The following is a 23,082-nucleotide window of genomic DNA, read 5'->3' as shown; positions in this document are numbered from 1 at the left end:
GAATAGGAGCAGATATATACACCAAAACCAGGGTTTTGTACAGTGACTATATACAATAGTGCAGAGTTATTGTTTATTGTTCATGTGAATGGTCTCACACTCTGTGACTGCTCAGAGTTCATCAGAGCGACAGCCCAGGGGAAGATACTGTCCTTGTGGCGGGTGGTTTTGGCGTACAGTGCTCTGTAACGCCGGCCTGAGGGGAGGAGTCTAAACAGATTTTACTGGCCCGCTTCCTGGCCCTGGACCGGCTTTAATGGCCAAGTATGTATCTCCCGATTTTAGATTGGCCGTAGATGTGCATGTGAGTGTGAATGGTTGTCTGTCTCTTTGTGTTAGCCCTGCGATAGACTGACAGCTCAGCTGGGACAGGCTCCAGCCCACCGCAACTCTTCACAGGACAAGCGGTTACAGAAGATGAATGAATGAATGTTGCTCTGTCACAATCTGTAGCTACTCTCTTGGCCTTGAAAACCCAATGGTTGTCTCACATTCTCCCTTACTTGATAAGACATACTTCCATCATAAACCCTTCATATCACATCACCTTCAAATGTTTACAGTCAATCCCTGTTCAACCATCCTTTTAAATCACTTGATGTCACACTTTTATTTTGAAAAGTAACTCTCCTTTCGTTTCGAGTCACTTGCCCTTCCCACATGTGTCACTTGTCTGATTGTTTCCACCTGTTCCCCATTACACATATGTGTATAGTCTGCGTCTTCCCTTGCCCTGGGCCAGAGTGATTGTTTCCACCTGTTCCCCATTACACATATAAGTATAGTCTGCGTCTTCCCTTGCCCTGGGCCAGAGTGTTTCGTCCTATCGTGCACCCCAGCCATTTATCCAAGTCCGTGTCAGTTCAGTCTGTTCACGCTGTCTTAAGGCGTATTCACACCAGGAAGGTCCGTTAGTTCACTTGCTTTGGTCCGGACCAATTTTTTTTTTCTTTTTTTTTTTTTAGTGCGGTTCGCTTTCACACTGTGATTAATTGCAACCGGACCAGAATTTATAAACAAAAACACATGTGCTAAGGTCGTTCAGCCATTGGCTGGTAAACGTATAGGCGGGGTAAAGAAGGAAGCCAAATGTCCCACGTAAATAGGCTACAATGGAGACTTTGCGTGCTGTAGGTCTACTTGTTATTATGCTAGCAATATGGTTTATAAACTGAGCGCTGGAATCCCCTCTCTCTCATTTGTTTACTAAAAATCTTATATACTTCTGCATTTTTATGTGTTTTCTCCAGCATTTGAGATATCTGGACATCTGCCCAGATATCTAGGAGGCAGCGTGTCTCCTCAGAGCTCGGTTAAGCCACGGCTCATCTCTACCTAACCTACCTGCGTTTGTTTGCTTCACGTGTCTCTCTCTGTTGTGTGTGTCACTGGGCTATCCTACATTTCCCATAACTAGTGCAGTGCCCGTCGGAAGTATGTATTCCTATAGTGGGAGCTGAAGAAGATTTTTCAGTTGTGACCATTGTCGTGACCCATGTCTCCTCCCCACAAAGACACCTGCCCAGTTTCAAATCAGCGTGCCACAGACAGACAGACAGACACAAACTCACCAAATAAGTTAAAAGAAATTCTTGATTTATAGATAGATGATCAATCACTCATGTTTTGTCTGTAAACTGTAAAATAACGTTGAGTCTCCGTTGCCATGGTTACCATCTAGCGTTTGAGCCAGCGCAATAATTTAGAACTGTCATCAGGCAACTGGAAATATTAGAGCGGAGAAAATCTATTTTACCGATATATTTTACATTTCTTATCCAAACAACGTCAAACTTAGCAGTGCACATCTTCGTGCCCGTAACGAGACACCTGTCCAGTTTCAAATCAATCGGGCCAACGGTTCGCGACATATGCGTGCCACAGACAGACAGACACACAGACGCTTCTTGATAGATGCGCGAAAACTACGGGAGCTCGTCAAATCCAAAAAGGTAGATTTTTGCAACTTGGGTCGGATCCATCGAGGTCGGGCTGCTTTCACACCATAAAGGAACCGCACCAGGGTTCGGTAGGAACCGCTCCGAGACCACCTCCTCAGCTGGGTCTCGGTCCGCTTGTTTGGTCCGCACCAGAGTTCGAGTGATTGTATTCACACCAGTCAAAAAGGTCCGAACCAAGCAGGGAAACGAACTTGAGTTCGTTTTAATCGAACTAAACAAGGCAGGTGTGAATACACCCTTAGATACAGTTGAACCCAGATGTTTACATACACTGTGTTAAAAGACACATAAACCTTTTTTCCTCACTGTCTGAAGTTGAATCAGACTAAACCTCTCCTGTTTTAGGTCAGTTAGGATTACTAAAATTATTTCTCTTGCTAAATGCCACAATAATGAGAGAGAGAATTTCTTATTACTTTCTTCAAAGTCAGAAGTTTACATACACAAAGATTACTATGTCTTTATACAATGAAGGAAAGCCCTGATGATGATGTCATGGCTTTGGAAGCTTCTGATAGATAGATAGACAACTTTATTGATCCCTTTGGGAGGTTCCGGCAGGGAAATTGACAAAGGCGATCCCTGACCGGGAATCAAACCCGGGCCGCGGCGGTGAGAGCGCCGAATCCTAACCACTAGACCACCAGGGAAATGATAGGTTAACAGACAACATTTGAGTTAATTGGAGGCACACCTGTGGATGTATTTTAAGGCTACACCTCAAACACACTGCTTCCTTGTTTGACATCATGGGGAAATCAAAAGAAATCAGCCAAGATATTAGGAAGAGAATTGTGGTGCTCCACAAGACTGGTTCATCCTTGGGTAGATGCTTGAAGGTGCCACGTTCAACTGTTCAAACAATTATACGCAAGTATAGACACCATGGGAATGTCCAGCCATCATACCGCTCAGGAAGGAGACGGATTCTATGTCCCAGAGATGAACGTGTTTTGGTCCGAAACATGTGAATCAACCCAGAACAAAAGCTAAAGATGATGGCTGAAGCTGGTAAGAGAGTGTCATTGTCCACAGTGAAACGAGTCCACTCAGCGAGGTAGAAGCCTTTACTCCAAAAGCAACATAAAAAAGCCAGATTACAGTTTGCAAATACACACAGGGACAAAGACCTTAATTTTTGGAGACATGTCCTGTGATCTGATAAAACTAAAGTGGAACTGTTTGGCCATAATGACCATCGTTACATTTCGAGGAAAAAGGGGGAAGCTGTTTTGCCGCAGGAGGAACTGGTGCTCTTCATAAAATAGACGGCATCATGAGGAAAGAACATTATGTGGAAATATTGAAGCAACATCTCAAGACATCAGCCAGGAAGTTAAAGCTTGGCAATGACCCTAAGCATACTGCCAAAGTGGTTACAAAGTGGCTTAGGAACAACAAAATCAATGTTTTGGAGTGGCCATCACAAAGCTCCAATCTCAATCCCATAGAAAATTTGTGGGCAGATCTGAAAAGGCATGTGTGAGCGAGTTGGCCTACAACCCTGACTCAGTTACACAAGTTCTGTCAGGAGGAATGGACCAGAATTCCAGCAGACTATTGCGAGAAGCTTGTGGAAGGATACCCAAAACATTTGACCCAAGTCATACAGTTTAAAGGCAACGCTACCAAATACTAAGGAAATGAATGTAAACTTCTGACTTTGAAGAAAGTAATAAAAAATTCTTTAAGAAATTCTCTCTCTCATTATTGTGGCATTAAGCAAATAGAAATAATTTTAGTAATCCTAACTGACTTAAAACAGGAGAGGTTTAGTCTTTTTCAACTTCAGTGAGGAAAAAAAGGTTTATGTGTCTTTTAACACAGTGTATATAAACATCTGGTTTCAACTGTAGATTCCTTTTGCCTCCTCATGAGTGAGTTTTTGTTTGTGAGTAATCTGGTAAAAAAATGAATATGCACTTTCATCATTAAATACAGTAGTATTAGCTGACCTGCTTTTGTAACAATCTGAATTTATGCTGTGTTATTATTGAATAATTAAAACTTTTAACTTTTATGGATGTTTGAGGGCCGTATTTGAGTGTATTATAGAGTGCAAATGCAACCTATGGGCTAGGTTGTCACTAAAATGCTATAAATTATTAATAATTATTATTCAATGTTTATTTAGTCATATATGAAAGAAACGTGACTTATACAAATAATTTGAGTATGAGGTGTCACATTGTAAACAAAAAGATAAAAAAATAAAATTTATTTCTAATATTCCACGCATAACATTGTGTTTTCTAAAATGTTTATATATATGTTCTGTATATGTGCAGTTAAGCCACCGGTTGATCTGAATACTTTACATTGGGGCTGGAATCTACATATCCATATTTACAGTATATTTCTTCACAATAACAAACGACATACATCTGAGATGAATATCCATGATCCGTTGCTGAGACATCGTCAGACCTCCAGTATTTCCAAATCAGTGGGCATGAAATGCTTCTCGTAACCTGATGTAAACGGTTCTTCCTCTGATGAGCTCCAACAACCACCCCTCTCCTCATCGGAGTCAAGCATTTTGCTGTACTCTTCCCTTCCATATCTTTGGTCTGTCCGGTCACACTCCTCTGTGACAACATCCTTCCTCTGATCATCTTGGAAGTCAATCTGTGAGCACCCATCTCCCACCACTGGCCTAGTTAATTTGTCAGGGTCAAAGTCCTGTGACTTCTTTTCCACAACTTCCACCAGAGAGATCTTGTGATGTGGTTCGAACATAGGCATGCAAAGCCAAGCCAATGGCTCATTAATCTAAAATAAGAAACAACATTTTGTTAAATGGAAGAACAGTTACTAGCATTAGGAAAATTAAGGAATTACTCAGAACCAATAATAAGTCTTAATTCTGTTCCTAAATTAGGCCCGAGTCTCGCAGAAGAAGATAAAGAAGTCCTATAATTTCGGTCAGTCTCACCTGGTGCTTCATCTGCCTGATGATGCGGCTGTTGCGGGGATCTGGTACGTTCTCATAAAAACACAGAGAAGACACCAGTGGACACACTTTGTTTTCTTCCCGACAAGGACTGGCAGAGACAGCAAAAACAGCAAAAAATACAATAAATAAGTCTACAATCTCTGACGTAAAACTGAAGAAAATAATTTTATTTAATTTCATTATTTTTATTTTTATGCTTGCTTATGTTAGGCAGTTAAACCAAACAGTTATCATTCGTATCATGTTTGCTTATAAAAGTATTTCTGGTGTTAGTAAAGAGTAATTGAGAATAGATAACAGCAAACTCAGTCTGCATAAATACCAGCAATACAGCAGCAAAACAGTAACAGTTAAACAACTGTGATGTACTACACATATAATTCAGACATATGAGAACAGAACATCAGAAATAGAACTAGGTCAGAGACAAGTTTAAGATGATTATCTCACCTGAGAAAAAAAGCATAACATAAGCATATCACAATAACCAGCACCACAATTCCTGTCAGGACTGGTATTAAGTGTGCTGAGAAAAGAGAGAACATATAATTAATGTGCCAATGTGAAAAATATGTCCTACAGTTTGTTATACCTCGTATAACATTTTGTAATACGTTCTATCATGAGTTCATTAAGAAAAACTGTGAAAAGTTTGGGTTTGATTGTTATACCAAAATCTTCATGGTGCTTGGTTTTGAAACTTATGGTGTAATTAGCTCCAGGCCCAACTGCGGTCACTGCTTTTATCCACACCTCATACTCCTGGCCTGGAGTAAGATTCCGCAGGTTAAAAGTGCCGTTTACAGCACTTACATTGTACACTAGGAGAGACAAATATTTTAAAATTAGTTTTTTAATCAAAGTGGTGATAAAGAAACACCTAAGCATGTCAAAAGATGGTCAATGTTATTTACTTCATCACTCAGTAGTTTTAACGCTGTGGCTGATCAGCATACACTCATACATTCATAAAGACAGACAGACAAATAGTACCTTCTTGTTTGTTAACTCCTATTTGGTAATACAAGATTAGCCCAGTTTGACGGCAGAGGGGAATGGGCTCCCAAGACAGAGTCACTTTTGTAGCGGCAATAGACTCCACCTTAAATGATGATACCTTGGAGGGAGCTGATAGAAAAAGAGGGACAAGGAATGCAATTTTATCCTCTCGTTATCTTGGGGGAGAAGAGAGATCAGAAGGTCAACTGTGCAAAAATACTTACCTTTTTGAAGAGAATATCCTATCACCGATGACAACTGTTTGACTTTACCATTGTGTGATACGGAAAACAGTGACACTTGGTATGGTGTGTACCTTTTAAATTGACCTGGGCATGGAGACATATGGCAAGTAAAATAGTCATTCTGAAAATAATCAGTGCAAATGTCTTGCATGTAACAAGTTGCTATGGAGTATTTTCAAGTCATTTTTCAGTGATTTATTGGTAAGACATGATTACTTTAAATTAATATTCCTTGGCACTGTGGACATTTCAGTTCAATGTTTAAAGTACTTTGGCAACAATGCTTTATAAGTGATCTTTTCCAATTATGTATACAAATCAGACAGACCTTTAAAAAATCCCGTTGTCAGACTTTTGTTTAGTTTGAGCCAATCAAACTCTTGGCCAGGTGGACATTCTGCTTGTTTGTATTGCACCACATATTCTTTCAGGTTGCCCGAGAGAGTGAGCGTATCCCAGGACACAGTGAGGTTGTCTTCACTCATATTAAGATGAATATTTTGATTATTTTCTTCTATACCTATAGACAAACACCAAACACTTTGTTAGTCTTGCTCACATCATGAAAAATTACATACAAATGAAGGACAATTAGATCTTACAAATGGGTACTGCAAAACAGACTGTACTGCAACAAAAAGGTTATTTTAAACTTTTCACTTTTTACCTAATTCACTGCATTAAAAAAAAGATTTAAAAATAAATATACTTCTGAATTTCATCAAATTACTACAACTATGTTACACTGAATCAATATAAAATAGAAATACAGGTATCATTAACAAATATTTTAAATTATTTGAATGGGACAATCTTTATCCTTGGATGGGATACTTGGATATTTTAAAAGATTTTTTAGAAACCATTAATGGTCATGAAATCATCTTTGTCATTGTCATCCATCCATTCATCATCTTTTACCGGTCATCCTCTAAAGGGTTGCGGGAGGGCCTATTCCAGTTGTTATTGAGTGTGAGGCTGGGTACACCCTGGGCAAGTCAGAAATCATTCACAAGGCTAACAAAGAAAGACACACAACCATTCACACCTAGGGCCAATTTTGAATGACTCTTAGGGCTCTGACACACCAAGCCGACCATCAACTGTTTCATGGTGGTGGGCGGTCTGTGAGCGTTGCCACTAGTTGGAACGCCTGTCGTTCGCTTTTCTGACGATTCGGCACGTTGAATAGGTGCCAAGTGTGTTGGAGAGAGGGATGTCTCTGAATGGCTGATCAGCTTAGTGATTTTTAGAGGTCCATGCAACGATGTTGCAGGATCCCTATTGATTTTGTTACGATTTTTATTCTTCTTCGCTTTTGCCTTAATTTTCTGCTTATCTAAAAGTGTCTGCCCAGGACAAAATGCAAGGGCAGAAGGCATCAAACCTGGTAACTTGGAAGAAGTCCTACCATGTAATTTTGCCAAGGTGTCAATACACATACCTACAGCTAGGTGGCGCTATGATACGCCAATTTACGTTTTGGCTCATATCTCGAGAACCGTGTGCCCTAGAAACAGCATTCTTTCTCCCTCTGATTCCTTACATAGCCCTGGTTCCGCCATTTTGCAAATGGCATCTCAAAGCAAATGAAACTCCTCCAAGCTTGTTCAACCAATTCTCACCAAACTTGGCATGTATCATTTATGGACAAAGATAATTAAAAATTCTCAAAAGAACTTTAGCAGGGTAATTAATTACAAAGTTAATGGCTAATTAATTTTTACGGCATGCAACAGTATAACTCAAAAGCTAATATTTTGTGAAGTATATACCCAAACTTAATCAAACTTCACATCATTGATAATAATATGATTCTGTACAAGCACCCCTACTTTTGTGACCCTTGGTCTCTAGGGGGTGCTACAAAAGCAGCATTTCAATATCTCTAAAACTGCAATACCTAACTTCATGACATGTGGCATACACAGTCTGTAAAATATTGTGTAGACGCCCATCAAGTTAGGTGTCATTACGTCTACAAGGGACACGCAAATATTTCATATGACTTTAACAGCTATAACTTTTGAAGTATTCACCCAATCCTTATGAAACTTAGCAACCGTCATTATATTATGCTTGTTTACAATCATGCCATGTTTTGTGAAATTACGCTACAACCACTACATGTTCATACCTCACAAACCACCACAGTCAACTACTTGAAATTTGACTATAATAATCTGTGGATGACTCCTTGCAAGCCCATCAAGTTTCGTGCAATACAGTCTATAGGTGGCGTTGCTGGTGACTTATGCCTCTGCGTCCCGCTCGGGGACGACTTGGCCGCAGCATTGACCCCTTTATGATCGCTTGCGATCATCTAGTTGTTTTTGATCTTCATTTTGTTTAACATTCAAATAAACAAATGTTTCATAACAATTGGAATGATTGGAATGATTCAGGAGATACCAGCACCGTATGACAGTTTGAAGCTCACCCGAGCTTTCTAGACTCTCGGCTAATTCTAGCTTTCCCGTTTCCTCTTTTGAAAGACAAATACTTACTGAGTGTCAATTCCTTTCATGCAAAGGCAGAACGTACATGTCAGTTAGCCGTTGGCTGTAGTTTTTGCCGTCTAATCAATTGCAACTCTTTGGTCCAGACACAGGAGTCATGAGGTAATGTCAAAGTTGACCTTCATTGTCGGGAGTTCTTTGAGGTCGGTTTGGTGTGTCCGGGCATTTGGACCAGATCATAACCCCAAAGTTAAGACTGACAAAACCATAATTTATCAAGTCTGAGATTTTTGTGAATAAGGCACCTGATACAAAGTTTTCCATACTTTTCTGACAGTCTGAGCAACTGATACCTGTTGTTGGCATAGATATGTTGGAAGGTACTGTTGCACCAAGAGCACTGTAGGCTGATACAGTGACTGATGATGCGCCCTTTAGAGGTGAATTGTGGCGGCAATTTATGTGATCACACACAAACTGGCGGCTTTGATTGGTGGTTGATAGGTCCATCAGCTTCGCAGTGCCATTATTGTACCAAATTCTGACTTTGTAACCCAGAATGACTCCACGTGCCTGAGAAATAGAAAGATTCTGAAGGAGAAAAAAACAAGGAGAGGGGTGAGTCTGCATAGTTAAACAGATTCACTGCACTGCATTCATAACCTACCTTCCAGGTCAGAAAACAGTCAAAGCTTGCGGTGGACATTTCACAATCCCTCCATACATCCACTTCTCCAACTGGGGCTAAACAACAAAGAAAACGACAAAAAAGAAGAGTATAGATGATCGCAACATCAGATTAGAGGCACGTAAGACTGTGACTTTTGTCTAAAATCTGCATGATTACTGCCTAATTATTGTACACTAAGGGTTGCAAGACTATTATGTGGTGAAAGTCAAGTTGACACCAACTAGTTGCTGATGATGTCACTAATAAAAAGGCTTACTTCTTGGATTAGCATTGACAATAGGGGGGAACCTCTCTTGGACCCATTCAAAGCTAATGTAATCCACCTACTAGTACTGTTAAAGCTCACAAATTAATAAGGTATATCATATCTGTAAAATGACCAGTGTTGAGCACGTTACTTTTAAAAAGTAATTAGTTATAGTTGTTAGTTACTTCTCCCAAAAAGTAACTGAGTTAGTAACTGAATTACTCCACTATAAAAGTAACTAGTTACCAGGGAAAGTTACTATTGTGTTACTTTTAAAAAAAAATAAAAATAAATGCTTAAATACGTCTAAGAATTAGATTTTTTTCTGAGTGTAATGTACACTTCACGTACGTCCTTGCCTTTTACCTTAATGAGGTTAAAGTAGTGCCTATACTTCCACCTTGAAAACGGCAACTTTACCTCTGAATGCTCTAATCCCTCTATTGCTGCAGGCTATCTCTGATCGCTTGTGTGATACGGCTATGCGCGCGTTTGTGTGTAAACAACACCCGCCCAACTGAACACTGCCCTGCCGCTGATTGGCTTACCATGAAATCTTACCCTACCGTAGCCAATCATCATCACTTATGCGGCTACCCCAAAGGTCACAAATAAAGTTTCCAGTAAACATTTATCATCCTTGTCCAAATTCTTCTCCAAAGCTGGAGACAACATTACAAGTAAGGACTCACCCAACTCTGCACTGGTTATTCTGTGGATTTCACTCCATTCACTCATCAAGCCTTTGTCGCAAGAACAACGAACTTGAAATTCATAGACTGTCCCGGGCTGGGGGTCTTCAAATGTATAGCTGCCAAAGTAGTCACGCTCGCTCTGTGTTCAGTGACAAATGCTTTAGTGAATGCACAATACACACTTTTTTTTAAAGAGTAAAGTACATTAATTAATCCATTTATAAATTCATCAGCATTGTTGTTATAGTCAATTAGATTCAGTGTGGACTATGTTTAGAGAAAGAGGAAAGATAATAGGAAAGAGGAAACCTCTAGCCAGACTTGGTTTTCCTCAGTCCGATGTCGGATGTCACAGAGTCCAATAGGCTTTGTCAGTTCACTACAGGCGTTAATCCAGAAAACCTCTAATGGGTCCTGATGGCTAGATAAGAATTTAGGTGGGAGTGGCTTGACTAGAGAGAGAAAGAGAGATACACAACAAATATTTAATTTAAAAGATTAAAAAAAATAAAATAAATCCAAAGTCATGCAAAAGTGAAATTTTAACAACACTTTGGACTTTGAATGGGAACTGCATGGATCTTCTGTTATTATCGTTGTTTGTGGTGTCTGTATCATGAGGGGATCTGCAGGGTTTACTCACTGATATCTTCTGTGTTTATAACAACCTCCTGAGATTTGGCAGAACCATGCAGGTTACTAGCCTGAACCCAAACACGAAGTTCTCCACTGAAAAAGTGTTCACGAAGAATAACCCCGTTTAAACTGGTTCCATTAGTTGCATTCCCTTCCCTGGAAGAGAAGACAACAAAAGACAGGACAAGAGAAGACAAAGGGGAGGAGGAAAACAAATTCAGAGGGCCTCTCAAAACGTTTTAAATTATTAAGTGATGAAGAAGACTAAAATGTTTGGCTGTGTTTACTCGCTATTTGCTGACTCCCAGTGCAGGCTGTAGTTAGTGGGGATGTTAGGATCCGGCCTTGGATCCCAAATGCACCGTATAACTCCTTCACAGTCTTTCTCACCACATTGTCTATGGCACACAGGACGAAAAGGGGGAGTAGGGGGGCCTGAAGAAACAGAAAGATTGTTTAAAGTACTTCAAGTTTCAGGGACAATCCTACACATTTTTCAGAAGTCACTGTATTAAGTTATAGTATTAATCAAAAGAAAAATGAATGAATAGTTATTTGTAAGTGGTCTCATTGTTTTAAGAGAATTACTTTTTTTTTTTTTTTTTTTTACAGGTTACTAGCCTGAATTCATTTTACAAACTGCATCTCAACGGGGCTGTTGGGTATGGATACCGCATAAGCTGAGGTGGAGCAGCAAGTTTAAAAGTTGGGGGGTTCTAGGGGTAGTACATGAGCACTGCAACCACCTTTGGTCCCTGTTTCAGTCTCTAAAACTAATATAATGCATTTCTATATTTTCTTCATGAGGATATGTGAATAATATTGCATATTATATATAGCACAACGCTATATAACCCAAGATATTCACAAACAATCACATACCATGGTATTAAGCAATTAATTTATGTTTTATTAGGAACAAGTGTGAGTGACAAGAACACTGTGTTCCCTCCCTCTCCTCTCCTGTTCTCCCTTTCTTCTTCTCTTATGTTCTCTCTCTCTCTTCTCTCCTGTTCTCTCCCTCATCTTCTCCATGCTCTCCTTTGTCCTGACTCCTGGACTTCCCTTCCTCATCCTATAAAGAACTCACGTGTTAATATTCCTGAACATGGAAGGGTTGAAATATTTTATGTAAACAAACCTCTACAGCCTTGATTTTGTTGAGGAAATATTCATTTCTTTTGTTGTTCTTTTATCTGCTTTTTATTAATTATTTCACATATACAGCTCTGGAAAAAATTAAGAGACCACTGCATTTTTTTTTCTGAAATCAGCATCTCTACATGTATGACAGCCATTCCATTCCGGCGTCTGTTGAATTCCAACACAAGCACACCTCATTCTGCGTAATGAGGTACTGATTAGGTCATCACCTGAACCAAATCTTATTTAAGGAGGAAAAGTATAAAAACCACTGCTGTGTTCATCACTATCCTGTTGCAATAGGACCAGCTGGATGGCAAAAACAGTGCTATTAGTACTTCAAAAATAACTGGAATTAAATAATAACTATTGACCATGCCAAGAGTTGAAAAGAAAAGTTTTGAGTGAGGAAAAGAAAGGTTCAATTCTGGCTTTACTGGCGGAGGGATACAGTGAGCGTCAGGTTGCTTCCATCCTTAAAATTTCTAAGACAGCGGTTCAAAAGAACAAGGTCAAGTAGCAGACACTGGGGACAACAAAGCTACAGACTGGCAGGGGGCGGAAACGACTCTCCACTGACCGGGATGACCGTCAACTCATTCGAATGTCACTCAGAAACCGTAGGATGACATCAAGTGACCTACAAAAAGAATGGCAAATGGCAGCTGGGGTGAAGTGCACAGCAAGAACGGTTCGAAACAGGCTCCTAGGGGCAGGGCTCAAGTCGTGTAAAGCTAGAAAAAAGCCCTTCATCAATGAGAAGCAAAGAAGAGCCAGGCTGAGGTTTGCAAAAGACCATAAGGATTGGACCGTTGAGGACTGGAGTAAGGTCATCTTCTCTGATGAGTCCAATTTTCAGCTTTGCCCAGCACCTGGTCGTCTAATGGTTAGACGGAGACCTGGAGAGGCCTACAAGCCACAGTGTCTTGCACCTACTGTGAAATTTGGCGGAAGATCGGTGATGATCTGGGGGTGCTTCAGCAAGGCTGGAATTGGGCAGATTTGTCTTTGCGAAGGACGCATGAATCAAGCCACATACAAAGTTATCTTGAAAGAAAACTTGCTTCCTTCTGCTCTGACAATGTTCACCAACTCTGAGGATTGTTTTTTCCAGCAGGACAATGCTCCATGCCACACAGCTAGGTCAATCAAGGTGTGGATGAAGGACCACCAAATCAAGACCCTGTCATGGCCAGCCCAATCTCCAGACCTGAACCCCATTGAAAACATCTGGAATGTGATCAAGAGGAAGATGGATGGTCACAAGCCATCAAACAAAGCTGAGCTACTTGAATTCTTGCGCCAGGAGTGGAATAAAGTCACCCAAGAACAATGTGAAAGACTGGTGGAGAGCATGCCAAGACGCATGACAGCTGTGATTAAAAATCAGGGTTATTCCACCAAATATTGATTTCTGAACTCTTCCTAAGTTAAAACATTAGTACTGTGTCGTTTTAAAATGAATATGATCTTGTTTTCATCGCATTATCTGAGGTCTGAAAACATTGCATCTTTTTTGTTATTTTGACCATTTGTCTGCAAATAAATGCTCTAAATGACAATATTTTTATTTGGAATTTGGGAGAAATGTTGTCAGTAGTTTATAGAATGAAACAAAAATGTTCATTTTACTCAAACACATACCTATAAGTAGTAAAATCAGAGAAACTGATAATTTTGCAGTGGTCTCTTAATTTTTTCCAGAGCTGTATATTGTTGTTCTAATCTGTTTTAACTAATCTTTCATCCTAGCCTTTATCGTACTCTATATTATTATTGTATTCCTCTTATTATTTAAGATTTTAATAGTTTTATTGCATTTTATTGTCTTTATTTCTATTCTTTTCTAGTTTCTGAGAGCAGTAAAAGGGATGAGTTGATGTAGGGGATTTTCTTCACTGAAAAAAAAAGTTTTAAGCTCCAAAAAATAGCTTTAAGTTACATAAATGAACACCTACACGGCATTAATGCAAGAATATGTTGCATTTATGGATTGACAGCTTTCTGTTTCCCTCCTGTCACCTAATTACATGACAACTTGAGTGGAAAAATAAGTCAATCTTCTGCTGATTTTTCTTTTTTGGCATTCCTAACAAAAAGAATAATGATAATGTTGAATAATATCAAAATCAGTGGATGGCTCTTGAAAACTGTCAGTTACCATTAACTTTACTGGGCTCGCATTAACTTTGTTTGCCACCTGGCTTGCTTAATATTAGCTGACATGCCACGAAGCAAGAGACAGAGAAAATTCTACATTATTAACTTGTTAAATTACCGTTTCATTCTTCTGCTCTGTTCGCTGTCTGTGGCAGTGATTGACGTCAGCTCCGTGTTAGCATGCAACTGTTTACTTTCCCGGGCGGCTGGGACTAGTGGGTTTGCTCAAATGGCTGTGATTGGCTGGATGGCTGTCAATCAATCTAACTTGACCAGTGGGTTTTCATGTCTGAGGTGCGCTCCATTTCAGTACGCTGGTACACTGCCGTTGCAGGCAAAAGGTTTAATACTTTAGGAAAAAGTCGGGGGGGGGGTGAAATCACCTTGTTGAAAAAGTGGGGGTGTTGCAACACCCTCATCCCCCACGGGTGTGACACCCATGCGCATAAGGCAGAAATGTCAAAGTCTAGACCCACGGGCGACATCCGGCTCGCAAGATAATACTTTATATCTATCATAATTGGCCCGCAGGTATTTTGCGACCTTATGGCATCAGGCAGGTATGTCAATTAGCGCCCCCTCTCAACTTTATTGACAGACACCAAGGAGTTCCGAAGACTCAAGCTCTAAAGTCGCAAGATGGCACTGCCCATATCCCCAGGAAGATAGTGTCAGTTTGGCCAGTGCAAAGAAGTAGGAACACATTGTCCATATTTATACAGGCGATGGGTCCACCACACCAGGAGTGACCCTAGGTGCAGGCAGTCCATAGATGCCTCTGAAAAAATCCAGCAGGATATAAGATGCTAGTAGGCAAGGTGTAGATAGAACGCCTTAACCAATTTGCTAGAATAGCATATGGAAACATTTGTGTGGACTGGATGTACCTCCAAACATAGAGAAGAATGGTGAAGCCAATCCCGTGTGACTTCCAGAAATAGACTGACAAGCTGGTGATTGCTAACCAACCGGACATTGTAGTGGTGGAGAAACATCAGAAGAGGACGATAGTGTACAAGTAGAAATTCTTAGTGATAGCAATATCATGAAGAACATGAGAAGGTCAAGGAATACCAAGGGCTGAAAGAAGAACTAGAAAAAATGTAGGATGTGAAGTCAACACTGGTCCCTCTAGTGATTAGAAGACTTCGGGCCGTGATTCCAAATTGGGAGAGCACCTCCAGCAGATTCCAGTATCGACATCTGAGAACTCTCTTGAGAAATGTGCTTGGAGATCACCCACGAGGGATGAGAGATGTTGTTTTTTTTTAATATAAGATAATCCATTAATTTATCCCACAGTGGGCTATTGACCAATTAAGTAGATTTACATTTTTACATGACCTGTTCAATCATATGAGCCCCAGCAACACCAAAATAAATCCAACATTTCACTGCTACAAAACTCTGACAATTTTACAAAACAACGTAAATAAAAAGATCCAGAACGGATATTCTGTCAGTTCTGTCAGCTATTTTACAATTAATGTAAGACGAGTAGCTCTCATGATAAAAGACACTCTTTGAGAAGGTGAAAAAGTAAGAGAGCAACAGATGAAAGACAGTTCCTAATCACAAGAAAAATGCAACGTGAGCTACTTGCTTATACAGGTGCATCCGCTGGTCCCAGCAAACACACACAATCCATTTTCTATTCGTCACAATACTGTCACCTTTAATCATTTCTTGTAAGCACATACATGTTAGCAGTAAACCATTCAGTACTTGCACACATCCTGCCAGGGAGCAGAATGCCAGTAACGCTAACAGGAAATGAGCACTTTCAGCTAGTTATGACTTTGTTGCCACTTCCTCTTCAATACAGACAATACTGCAAAATCATACATATTCAGTCTATAAATCAGAAAACATGTAGGCAGGTGAGCTTAATATTTTGGCTCAAACCCTCTCCACAAAAACATGTTAAGCTTGTTGTAATGTGGGTGTTGTAATGTGTTAAACAAAATCCTCAGCTCATTCTTAAGTACTGTGCAGAATACTTTTGTAGCAGTTGAATAAATAATGCAGGTATTTACTAGCAACATTTCCATGTAGCTGATTGAAATTTGACAATGAAGATTTAACATCTGCACTGTAGTGGTTTATTCTCTATCAATAAACATTTTCTTATGAGTTGATAATATATTTCAAAAACTATTATCCAACAGTGATGAGTAAAAATGACTCCAACAGAAAGGAAAGGAATAAACACAGGCTAAGTATAGGCACCTAAGAATAGGAGGAACTGACCTAAGTACTATCGGAGTTACTTGAACACAAGCGTTGAACAAGCCTACCTTCTGCAGCACAACAATTTGGTAAAGTTGCCAGCAAGATGGAAAGAAGCCACGTTATCAAGGGTGTGGCCATTACACTCAGGACCAGGCATCTAGATCTACTCCCTGTGAAAAACACAATTATACAGGAAAGCTCACATAGCTATACGGAAGAAGTCTGGATCCAGTCACGAGGCTATACTAGTCAGATCCTAAAACTCTGAAAGTGTTCTTGACATAGTGAATGTAATGAGATCTATCACCGACATGTGGAGTCCTTGCCTCCACACATGAAATCTGAAGTTTAACATTAACAGTTTACATGACGACACTCTATCTTTCAGACACATACTCTTGATAGCGGTACTGAAATGTAAACGAGTCATTAACGGTATATGACGATAGCTATATGTAAATGAAAGCAGTGAGTACAAATAAGTAGCCAGGTTAATTATGAATTATTTACCCCATTACGAGACACGCCGAAAAGCACATTCTGTAGCGGTCAAAAAGAGTTTGTTGTGAAGTTTAAATTGTTTCAGTGAACCGGGTTGTTCCGCCCATTTCTGGAATTGCCACTGCGCGCGCACCTACGCACACAGCGTTCCGGTATAGTGTACCCAGTCAATGAGCGTTCCATAAAGCGTTCTAGATTAGGGGTGCCCAATACGTCGATCGCAATCGACCAGTAGATCGTGACCCATTTTTTAAAAAAAAATGTTTTAGATGTTAGTTAGTCTATCATTTATCTGCTGCACCTCCAGAACACGAACAACAACGCAAACTTTCATCTTCCTCTTCTTCTTTTTTTTTTCTTTACTTTCAATTGCAATATGCCCTCAGTTCAACGGCACACATCCACAGCCATGCACACACACACGCACGCTTATCAGTGGTGTGCAGTCAGGTGATGCAGGGTAGTGCCTCACCTAGGCTAATGAGAAAAAAGAAATAAAAATAATATATTTTTTTAAATTATTTTTATAATTTTGTTTTGATTGTTGATTTATTGTTTTAAAATTAAAAAATGAAAACGTGAAGTGTGTTGTTTTAACGGTAGGCTATAAGGAATGCCACTACTCAGGAGAGCTTTTTTTCAAAGCTGGCGTATGTGAACACAGGAGTCTGCCTCAGCCTCCTGTGTGAAATGAACACAGTTTAGGAGGTTCGCGCATGCGTAGTCTGTTCTCACGCTGTCTTCAATGGGCTTCATTGAGGCACTACGCTTCTCTGCCTCCACAGTCCGAGTCGGGACCCCCAAGCTCTCGCGATGCTGTTGTCACCGCTGTGCAGTGTTTTCGGCTAGCGAAGGTAGAGATTTCTGAGCTGAGAAAAATTTCAACCTTGACTTTTGAGGGGGAAAAAATAAAAAATTTTAACTGGGTGTTCCTGTGTTGTAAATCCTGTAGAAATGCAGGTGAATGTACGTGTCTGAAAATTAACTGGCAGTAATTTGTGCGCGCTATAATCCGCTGATGTCAGTAATTAGCTACATTTCTGACAGCGGCATTTGACTGACTTTGTAGTGGTTTTAATATTGAGTTCTACATAATATATATTTTTGTAAGCTCTGGCTGATCCTGCCTACCCAGCCATGGACCTCACTGCACGTTACTGACGTGTGTGTATGTGTGTGTGTGTGTGTATATATATATATATATATATATATATATATATATATAACAAATGAAACTGAAATGTTCTGCATTTGTGGTGCAACCATCAGCCACCTCCCCTACATGCACGACATCAAGCTGTGTGCCAGAAGTAAGCACGACATCAACTCACTGATCAGCACCACCATGTCCACCAATGTCGGACTGGATAAATGTGGTCGGTCAAACCTCAAACCATCTCTGTAGCAGGAGTGTCGCTACGTTAGATGGCAAAAACAATCTCCTGCCAAAAGTAAAAACAGGCTTTCTATAAAAATTGAAATAAAATGTATGATTTTACATTTCAGTTGGACCAATGAGCTGTCAGCGGGAATCCTGCTCATCTCATTGGTCGAAGTACTGTCGCTTGCGAAGAAGATACCGGAAGACAACAAAGCAACAACTTTTCCTCACAATTTATGTTTGCATTTTTCTTATTGTACTACATAAGTAATGTTCTGCTTTCTATTGTTTTATAATTTCTACAGTTTTAGGTTAAGCACGACAGGTTTCTGTTTAAGAAAGATATTTATTGTAGCCTATTCCTACGGTGTCCTTGAGTGCCAAGAAAGGCGCCTTTAAATAAAATGCATTATTATTATTATTATTATTATTATGTTAATTTAGTTATTTTGTATTAAAAACAAAAAGTTGAATAAGAATGTGTTTTCCATTTGTTCATATCACTCAGAAATATGCATCTAATTCAATTCAGGTTCGAGTAAAAATTGTTTCACACACAAAAAAGGGCAAAAAAATAAAAATTCATACCAGGAAGGGTGAAAGCAATCTCGGTCGGCCCTGCCAATGAGGTGTCCCTTATTTATTTTTCAGGGAGTTGGCAACTCTAGCCGTTACCGACAATTAAATGTGATGCGTTATGAAGTGCGAAGTGAAGCAACTCATAAGCTCTGGTAACTGACGTCACCCTGCACCAGCAATCACAACACCGCCATATTGACTGGAAAGCGCACTTTGCTAATTACTACTCGGTTGACCACTGTGAGCAGCTAACTAACTTGTCCTTGTACCAGTTACATAGGCCTACAAAAATGGTCGACAGCTGTTGTGCCCCAGGATGTCAGAATAGTCGGAGACAAGCAAAGGGGTAATAGTTTTATAGGATTCCCAAAGATCACACAAGATGGCAGATGTGGATTATTGCAATAAAACGCTCAAGAAGCATTCACGAGAAAATGAAGCGGTGGGATCCCTCAAGAAACGGGTTTCGCTTGTGTAGTGATCACTTATATCAGGTAAAGAATCCAGTGTTTCTGGACTAAACAGTTACTTGTTATTGTAGTTGCATTACTGTCATGAACCTCCTCAGTTTTCCTGCCAATAATACCGTGTCAACAAAAAAGTAACGTGACGCCCGGAGCATGACTCTCAGACTGCAGCCAGCCACAAGCAAGAGCTGCAAAAAATCTGATTCTTAGACATATTTAAACTTAAAAAAATAAATTAAAAAAAATTAACGCAATAGTTACTTTCCCTGATAACTAGTAACTTTTATAGTGGAGTAATTCGGTTACTAACTCAATTACTTTTTGGGAGAAGTAACTAGTAACTATAACTAATTACTTTTTAAAAGTAACTTGCCCAACACTGAGAGTGACTGGGTCATGAGACATGGAATGTATTGAAAAAACAATAGTATGAAAAAGTATGGAATATCCAACCTAAAAGTAACTTTACTGCAGTAGACTACTATTCAGAAACTTTGTGTGACCACAGGCCATTTCCCTTAATACTGAAGTGAGAATGTATTTTGAAACATTAAAAAGACTGCTGAATCAAAAACTACTTAAACAATGAGTGTATATTAGGCCTTAAAATACACCAATTATTTTTAAATGTATATGTAGCCAATGGTTGTCTGTCTCTCTGTGTTAGCCATGCGATGGACTGGCGACCTGTCCAGGGTGTACCCTGCCTTTCGCCCAATGACAGCTGGGATAGGCTCCAGCAGACCCATGCGACCCTTAACAGGAATAAGTGGGTATAGAAGATAATAATAATAATAATACATTTAATTTATAAGCGCCTTTCAAGACACACAAGGACACTTTACAAAACACAAGGACACAAAACAGGACAGAATAGAAAAAAAATAAATAAAAAAATGGAACAGTGCAGTCACGAGGAATAAGCTTTCTGGAACAGGTGTGTTTTGAGTCTGGATTTGAAGAGAGGGAAAGAGTCGATGTTTCGGATGTCCAGTGGGAGTGAGTTCCAGAGCAGCTGAAGGCTCTGCTCCCCATGGTACTGAGGCCAGCTGAGGGCACAGAGAGGTGGATAGAGGAGGAGGATCTGAGGGAGCGGGAGGGGGTGACAATGTGGAGGAGATCCGAGAGATAAGGAGGGGCGAGGTTATGTATGGCCTTGAAGGTGTGGAGAAGAATCTTGAAGTCAATCCTGAATTTGACTGGGAGCCAGTGGAGATGCTGCACTACGGGGGTAATGTGGTGAAGCGAAGGGGTTTTGGTGATGATGCGAGCAGCTCAATTCTGGACCATTTGAAGCTTATGGAGGGATTTGTGGGGGAGGCCGAAGAGGAGAGAGTTACAGTAGTCAAGGCGGGAGGTGACAAGGCTGTGAACAAGGATGGAAGTGGTGTGGGGGCTGAGAGAGGGGCGGAGACGATTTATATTGCATAGGTGGAAATATGCAGACCAGGTAACGTTATTGATGTGAGACTGAAATGAATGATGAATGAATGTATATGTAGCCCTTATTTTATTTTTTGTTCTATCATTATTGTATATGTGATGTTTTTTGTATAACTTGAATGTATGACTTATATAAATGAATAAAGTAAAAAAAATAAAACAAAAGTCAAAAACTGTTCCTCTGCCTCCCATCTGTACTTCAAAGTCGCAAGTATGCAAGTTTGAATTTTGGGTATTGGGTATTAATAAATGCATTTGTTCCCTCTTTACCTTGTTCTTCTTCCCTTCATCACAGCATTTTTTCTTCTTGCCCTTCTCTTTAACATGTATCAATTTCAAATATTTACTTACTTAACGATAACAATTATTTCACCCAAAAGCATAGCTCCACTCTTTGTGGTTACAAAGTGAAAAAAGCTGATGTCACATTGATGCAACAGTTTTGAAGGTCATTCAAGTAATTTTATAATAATATGGGTTATATCAGTTACTGCATGGAAGATTCTTTAATGGTGATAAAGTAGTATTATCATTGATACATTCTGCTAATAATACATTTTTAACTCAAGTAGGATTGAAATACAACACTTTTACAACTAATGGAGTAATTTTAATGATGCTCTGCTATGAATATATCAAATGCAAAACATATTCATAAGGAAGACAATTTTGTATTTATTGAAATGATTGCTCGGTTGTACTGAAGGGTATAGACGTCTGACACATTCATTACGATGCATGATATGAAATAAATGCAAAATATCTCATGACAAGATGACACCTGATCACAGACACAAGTATATTTTTATGCAGTTGTTTTAACAGAGTATTCTGTTCCCTTATCAAGTTCCTCTCAGCTGCAGTACAAGAATTCAGCATGATTGCAAAAAAAAATACTTTAAACCTACTTACAAAGCATAGACATTTGGATAACATAAACACTAAACCTTTGTTCATATGTCACACTTTATTTACATAAACGCTGATCTAAAATAAATGAAACTAAAATGATGTATTAACTAGAACAGAATGGATGTTTATCACTGATGTACAATGTATCTGGCAATGTATGTACTGTATACTTCTACCCGGCCTCAGCAAAGGGAGCTGATTACACTTTTGCTGCAGCCAAACTTGCAGCAGGCATTGGACAGACCAACCACCACATTATGGCCTTTGCGGTCAGCTTGGCAAGAGAAAGTGGGAACAGAGTCTTCACTCAGAACCTCTGAGGACTCCTCTTGATGGAAACTGAGTGACTCCTCAGAAACATCTGCTTAAATGAGCCAATAAAAATTACACAATGCCAATGATTTCCCCCTACAATCCAGTTAAATAATTGTTTGTCATAAAAGTCATTATACAGATAATACAGAGTATAGACAATGACAGTCCGTGGATTATTGGCAAATGTGTCTGGTTCCTGGTCAGAGCCCCAAATAAATATTTTGGAAGTTGTACATACACTGACTAAGCCATTCACACCATACAAAAAAATTAAATCGTGGCATATCACATCATGGAAGCAACCTTTGGAAGTCCTGATAGCAATATCAAAACTGCAATGGGCATTACTTAAATGAATCAATCAAGACATGGGTTGTGGGAATAGAAAGTAAATTTGAACTCAACAAAATCAATTCACTATTCATTTATCAGATAAGTCAGGCTGTAAGACCCTGTGTCAGTTAACTAAATAAGTTTAGTTCCATGTATCCAGATGTGTCACCACACCAGTTTAAATAACTTGTCATTTGTAAGTTATGTAACATTCTTTAAAGAAAACATGAATGATCAAGCAAACTTATCCGTTTTATTCAAAATAATTTAAAATTGACTATATGGCCTGATCACACTATTAAACGAAACACAACAGTGGATGAAATACTGGTACCCAAATGTTCAAATACCCTTTGCTTCTAATACTATGTACTACTACATCTCCATCTGATGCTATGTTTTAAATAATATTAAATAATATTAAACAATTCTGTTATTCCAGAACTTTGTAAATGTGGCCTTCTTAAACATTCATTCATTCATTCATTCGTCTTCTATAACCGCTTATTCCTGTTAAGGGTCGCGGGGTCTGCTGGAGCCTATCCCAGCTGTCACCGGGCGAGCCTTCCGAAACAGGTCCGTCTGGACTTTAACTGCAAAAAGTAATAAGAATAAGAATAAGAATATAAAATAAAACGTTTTCGGTAGCCAAGTATTTTCCACTAATGGGCGTGGAAGGCTTTGTAGTAACGTTTTACTGGTTGGTGCTGTGACTTTAAAACAATTT

At 39.4% G+C, this 23,082-nt stretch overlaps 1 protein-coding gene across 1 annotated transcript; it reads right to left on the bottom strand.

Moving 5' to 3' along the window:
• Positions 1-3,010: 3,010 nt before the first annotated feature.
• Positions 3,011-17,373, bottom strand: il12rb2l (interleukin 12 receptor, beta 2a, like). The gene is made up of 15 exons (XM_084570857.1): positions 16,935-17,373; positions 16,490-16,594; positions 11,177-11,324; positions 10,897-11,045; positions 10,563-10,705; positions 10,251-10,392; positions 9,288-9,364; positions 8,974-9,211; positions 6,490-6,681; positions 6,141-6,245; positions 5,911-6,045; positions 5,589-5,738; positions 5,368-5,443; positions 4,897-5,005; positions 3,011-4,733 (listed from the first exon to the last, which is right to left on the bottom strand). Exons 2-15 carry the CDS (start codon positions 16,560-16,562, stop codon positions 4,383-4,385), a joined length of 2,088 nt encoding a protein of 695 aa, XP_084426983.1. The 5' UTR covers positions 16,563-16,594; positions 16,935-17,373; the 3' UTR covers positions 3,011-4,382.
• Between the last annotated feature and the right edge of the window lie 5,709 nt (positions 17,374-23,082).

The sequence above is a fragment of the Chelon labrosus genome (genome assembly GCF_963514085.1).
Source record: "Chelon labrosus genome assembly, chromosome: 21".
Lineage (NCBI taxonomy): Eukaryota > Metazoa > Chordata > Actinopteri > Mugiliformes > Mugilidae > Chelon > Chelon labrosus.
The sequence above is the reverse complement of the archived record's forward strand: the minus strand, read 5'-3'. Positions and strand labels throughout refer to the sequence as shown.

Bases quoted from the DNA above. Each gene is read 5' to 3' on its own strand.
- il12rb2l (XM_084570857.1), bottom strand. From the start codon at position 16,562: ATGGCCACACCCTTGATAACGTGGCTTCTTTCCATCTTGCTGGCAACT. The intron at 5,739-5,910 runs GTACTATTTGTC...TGTCTCTCCTAG, and splicing joins AGGAGTTAACAAACAAGAAG to TGTACAATGTAAGTGCTGTA. The intron at 4,734-4,896 runs GTGAGACTGACC...TTCTTATTTTAG, and splicing joins TCAGGCAGATGAAGCACCAG to ATTAATGAGCCATTGGCTTG.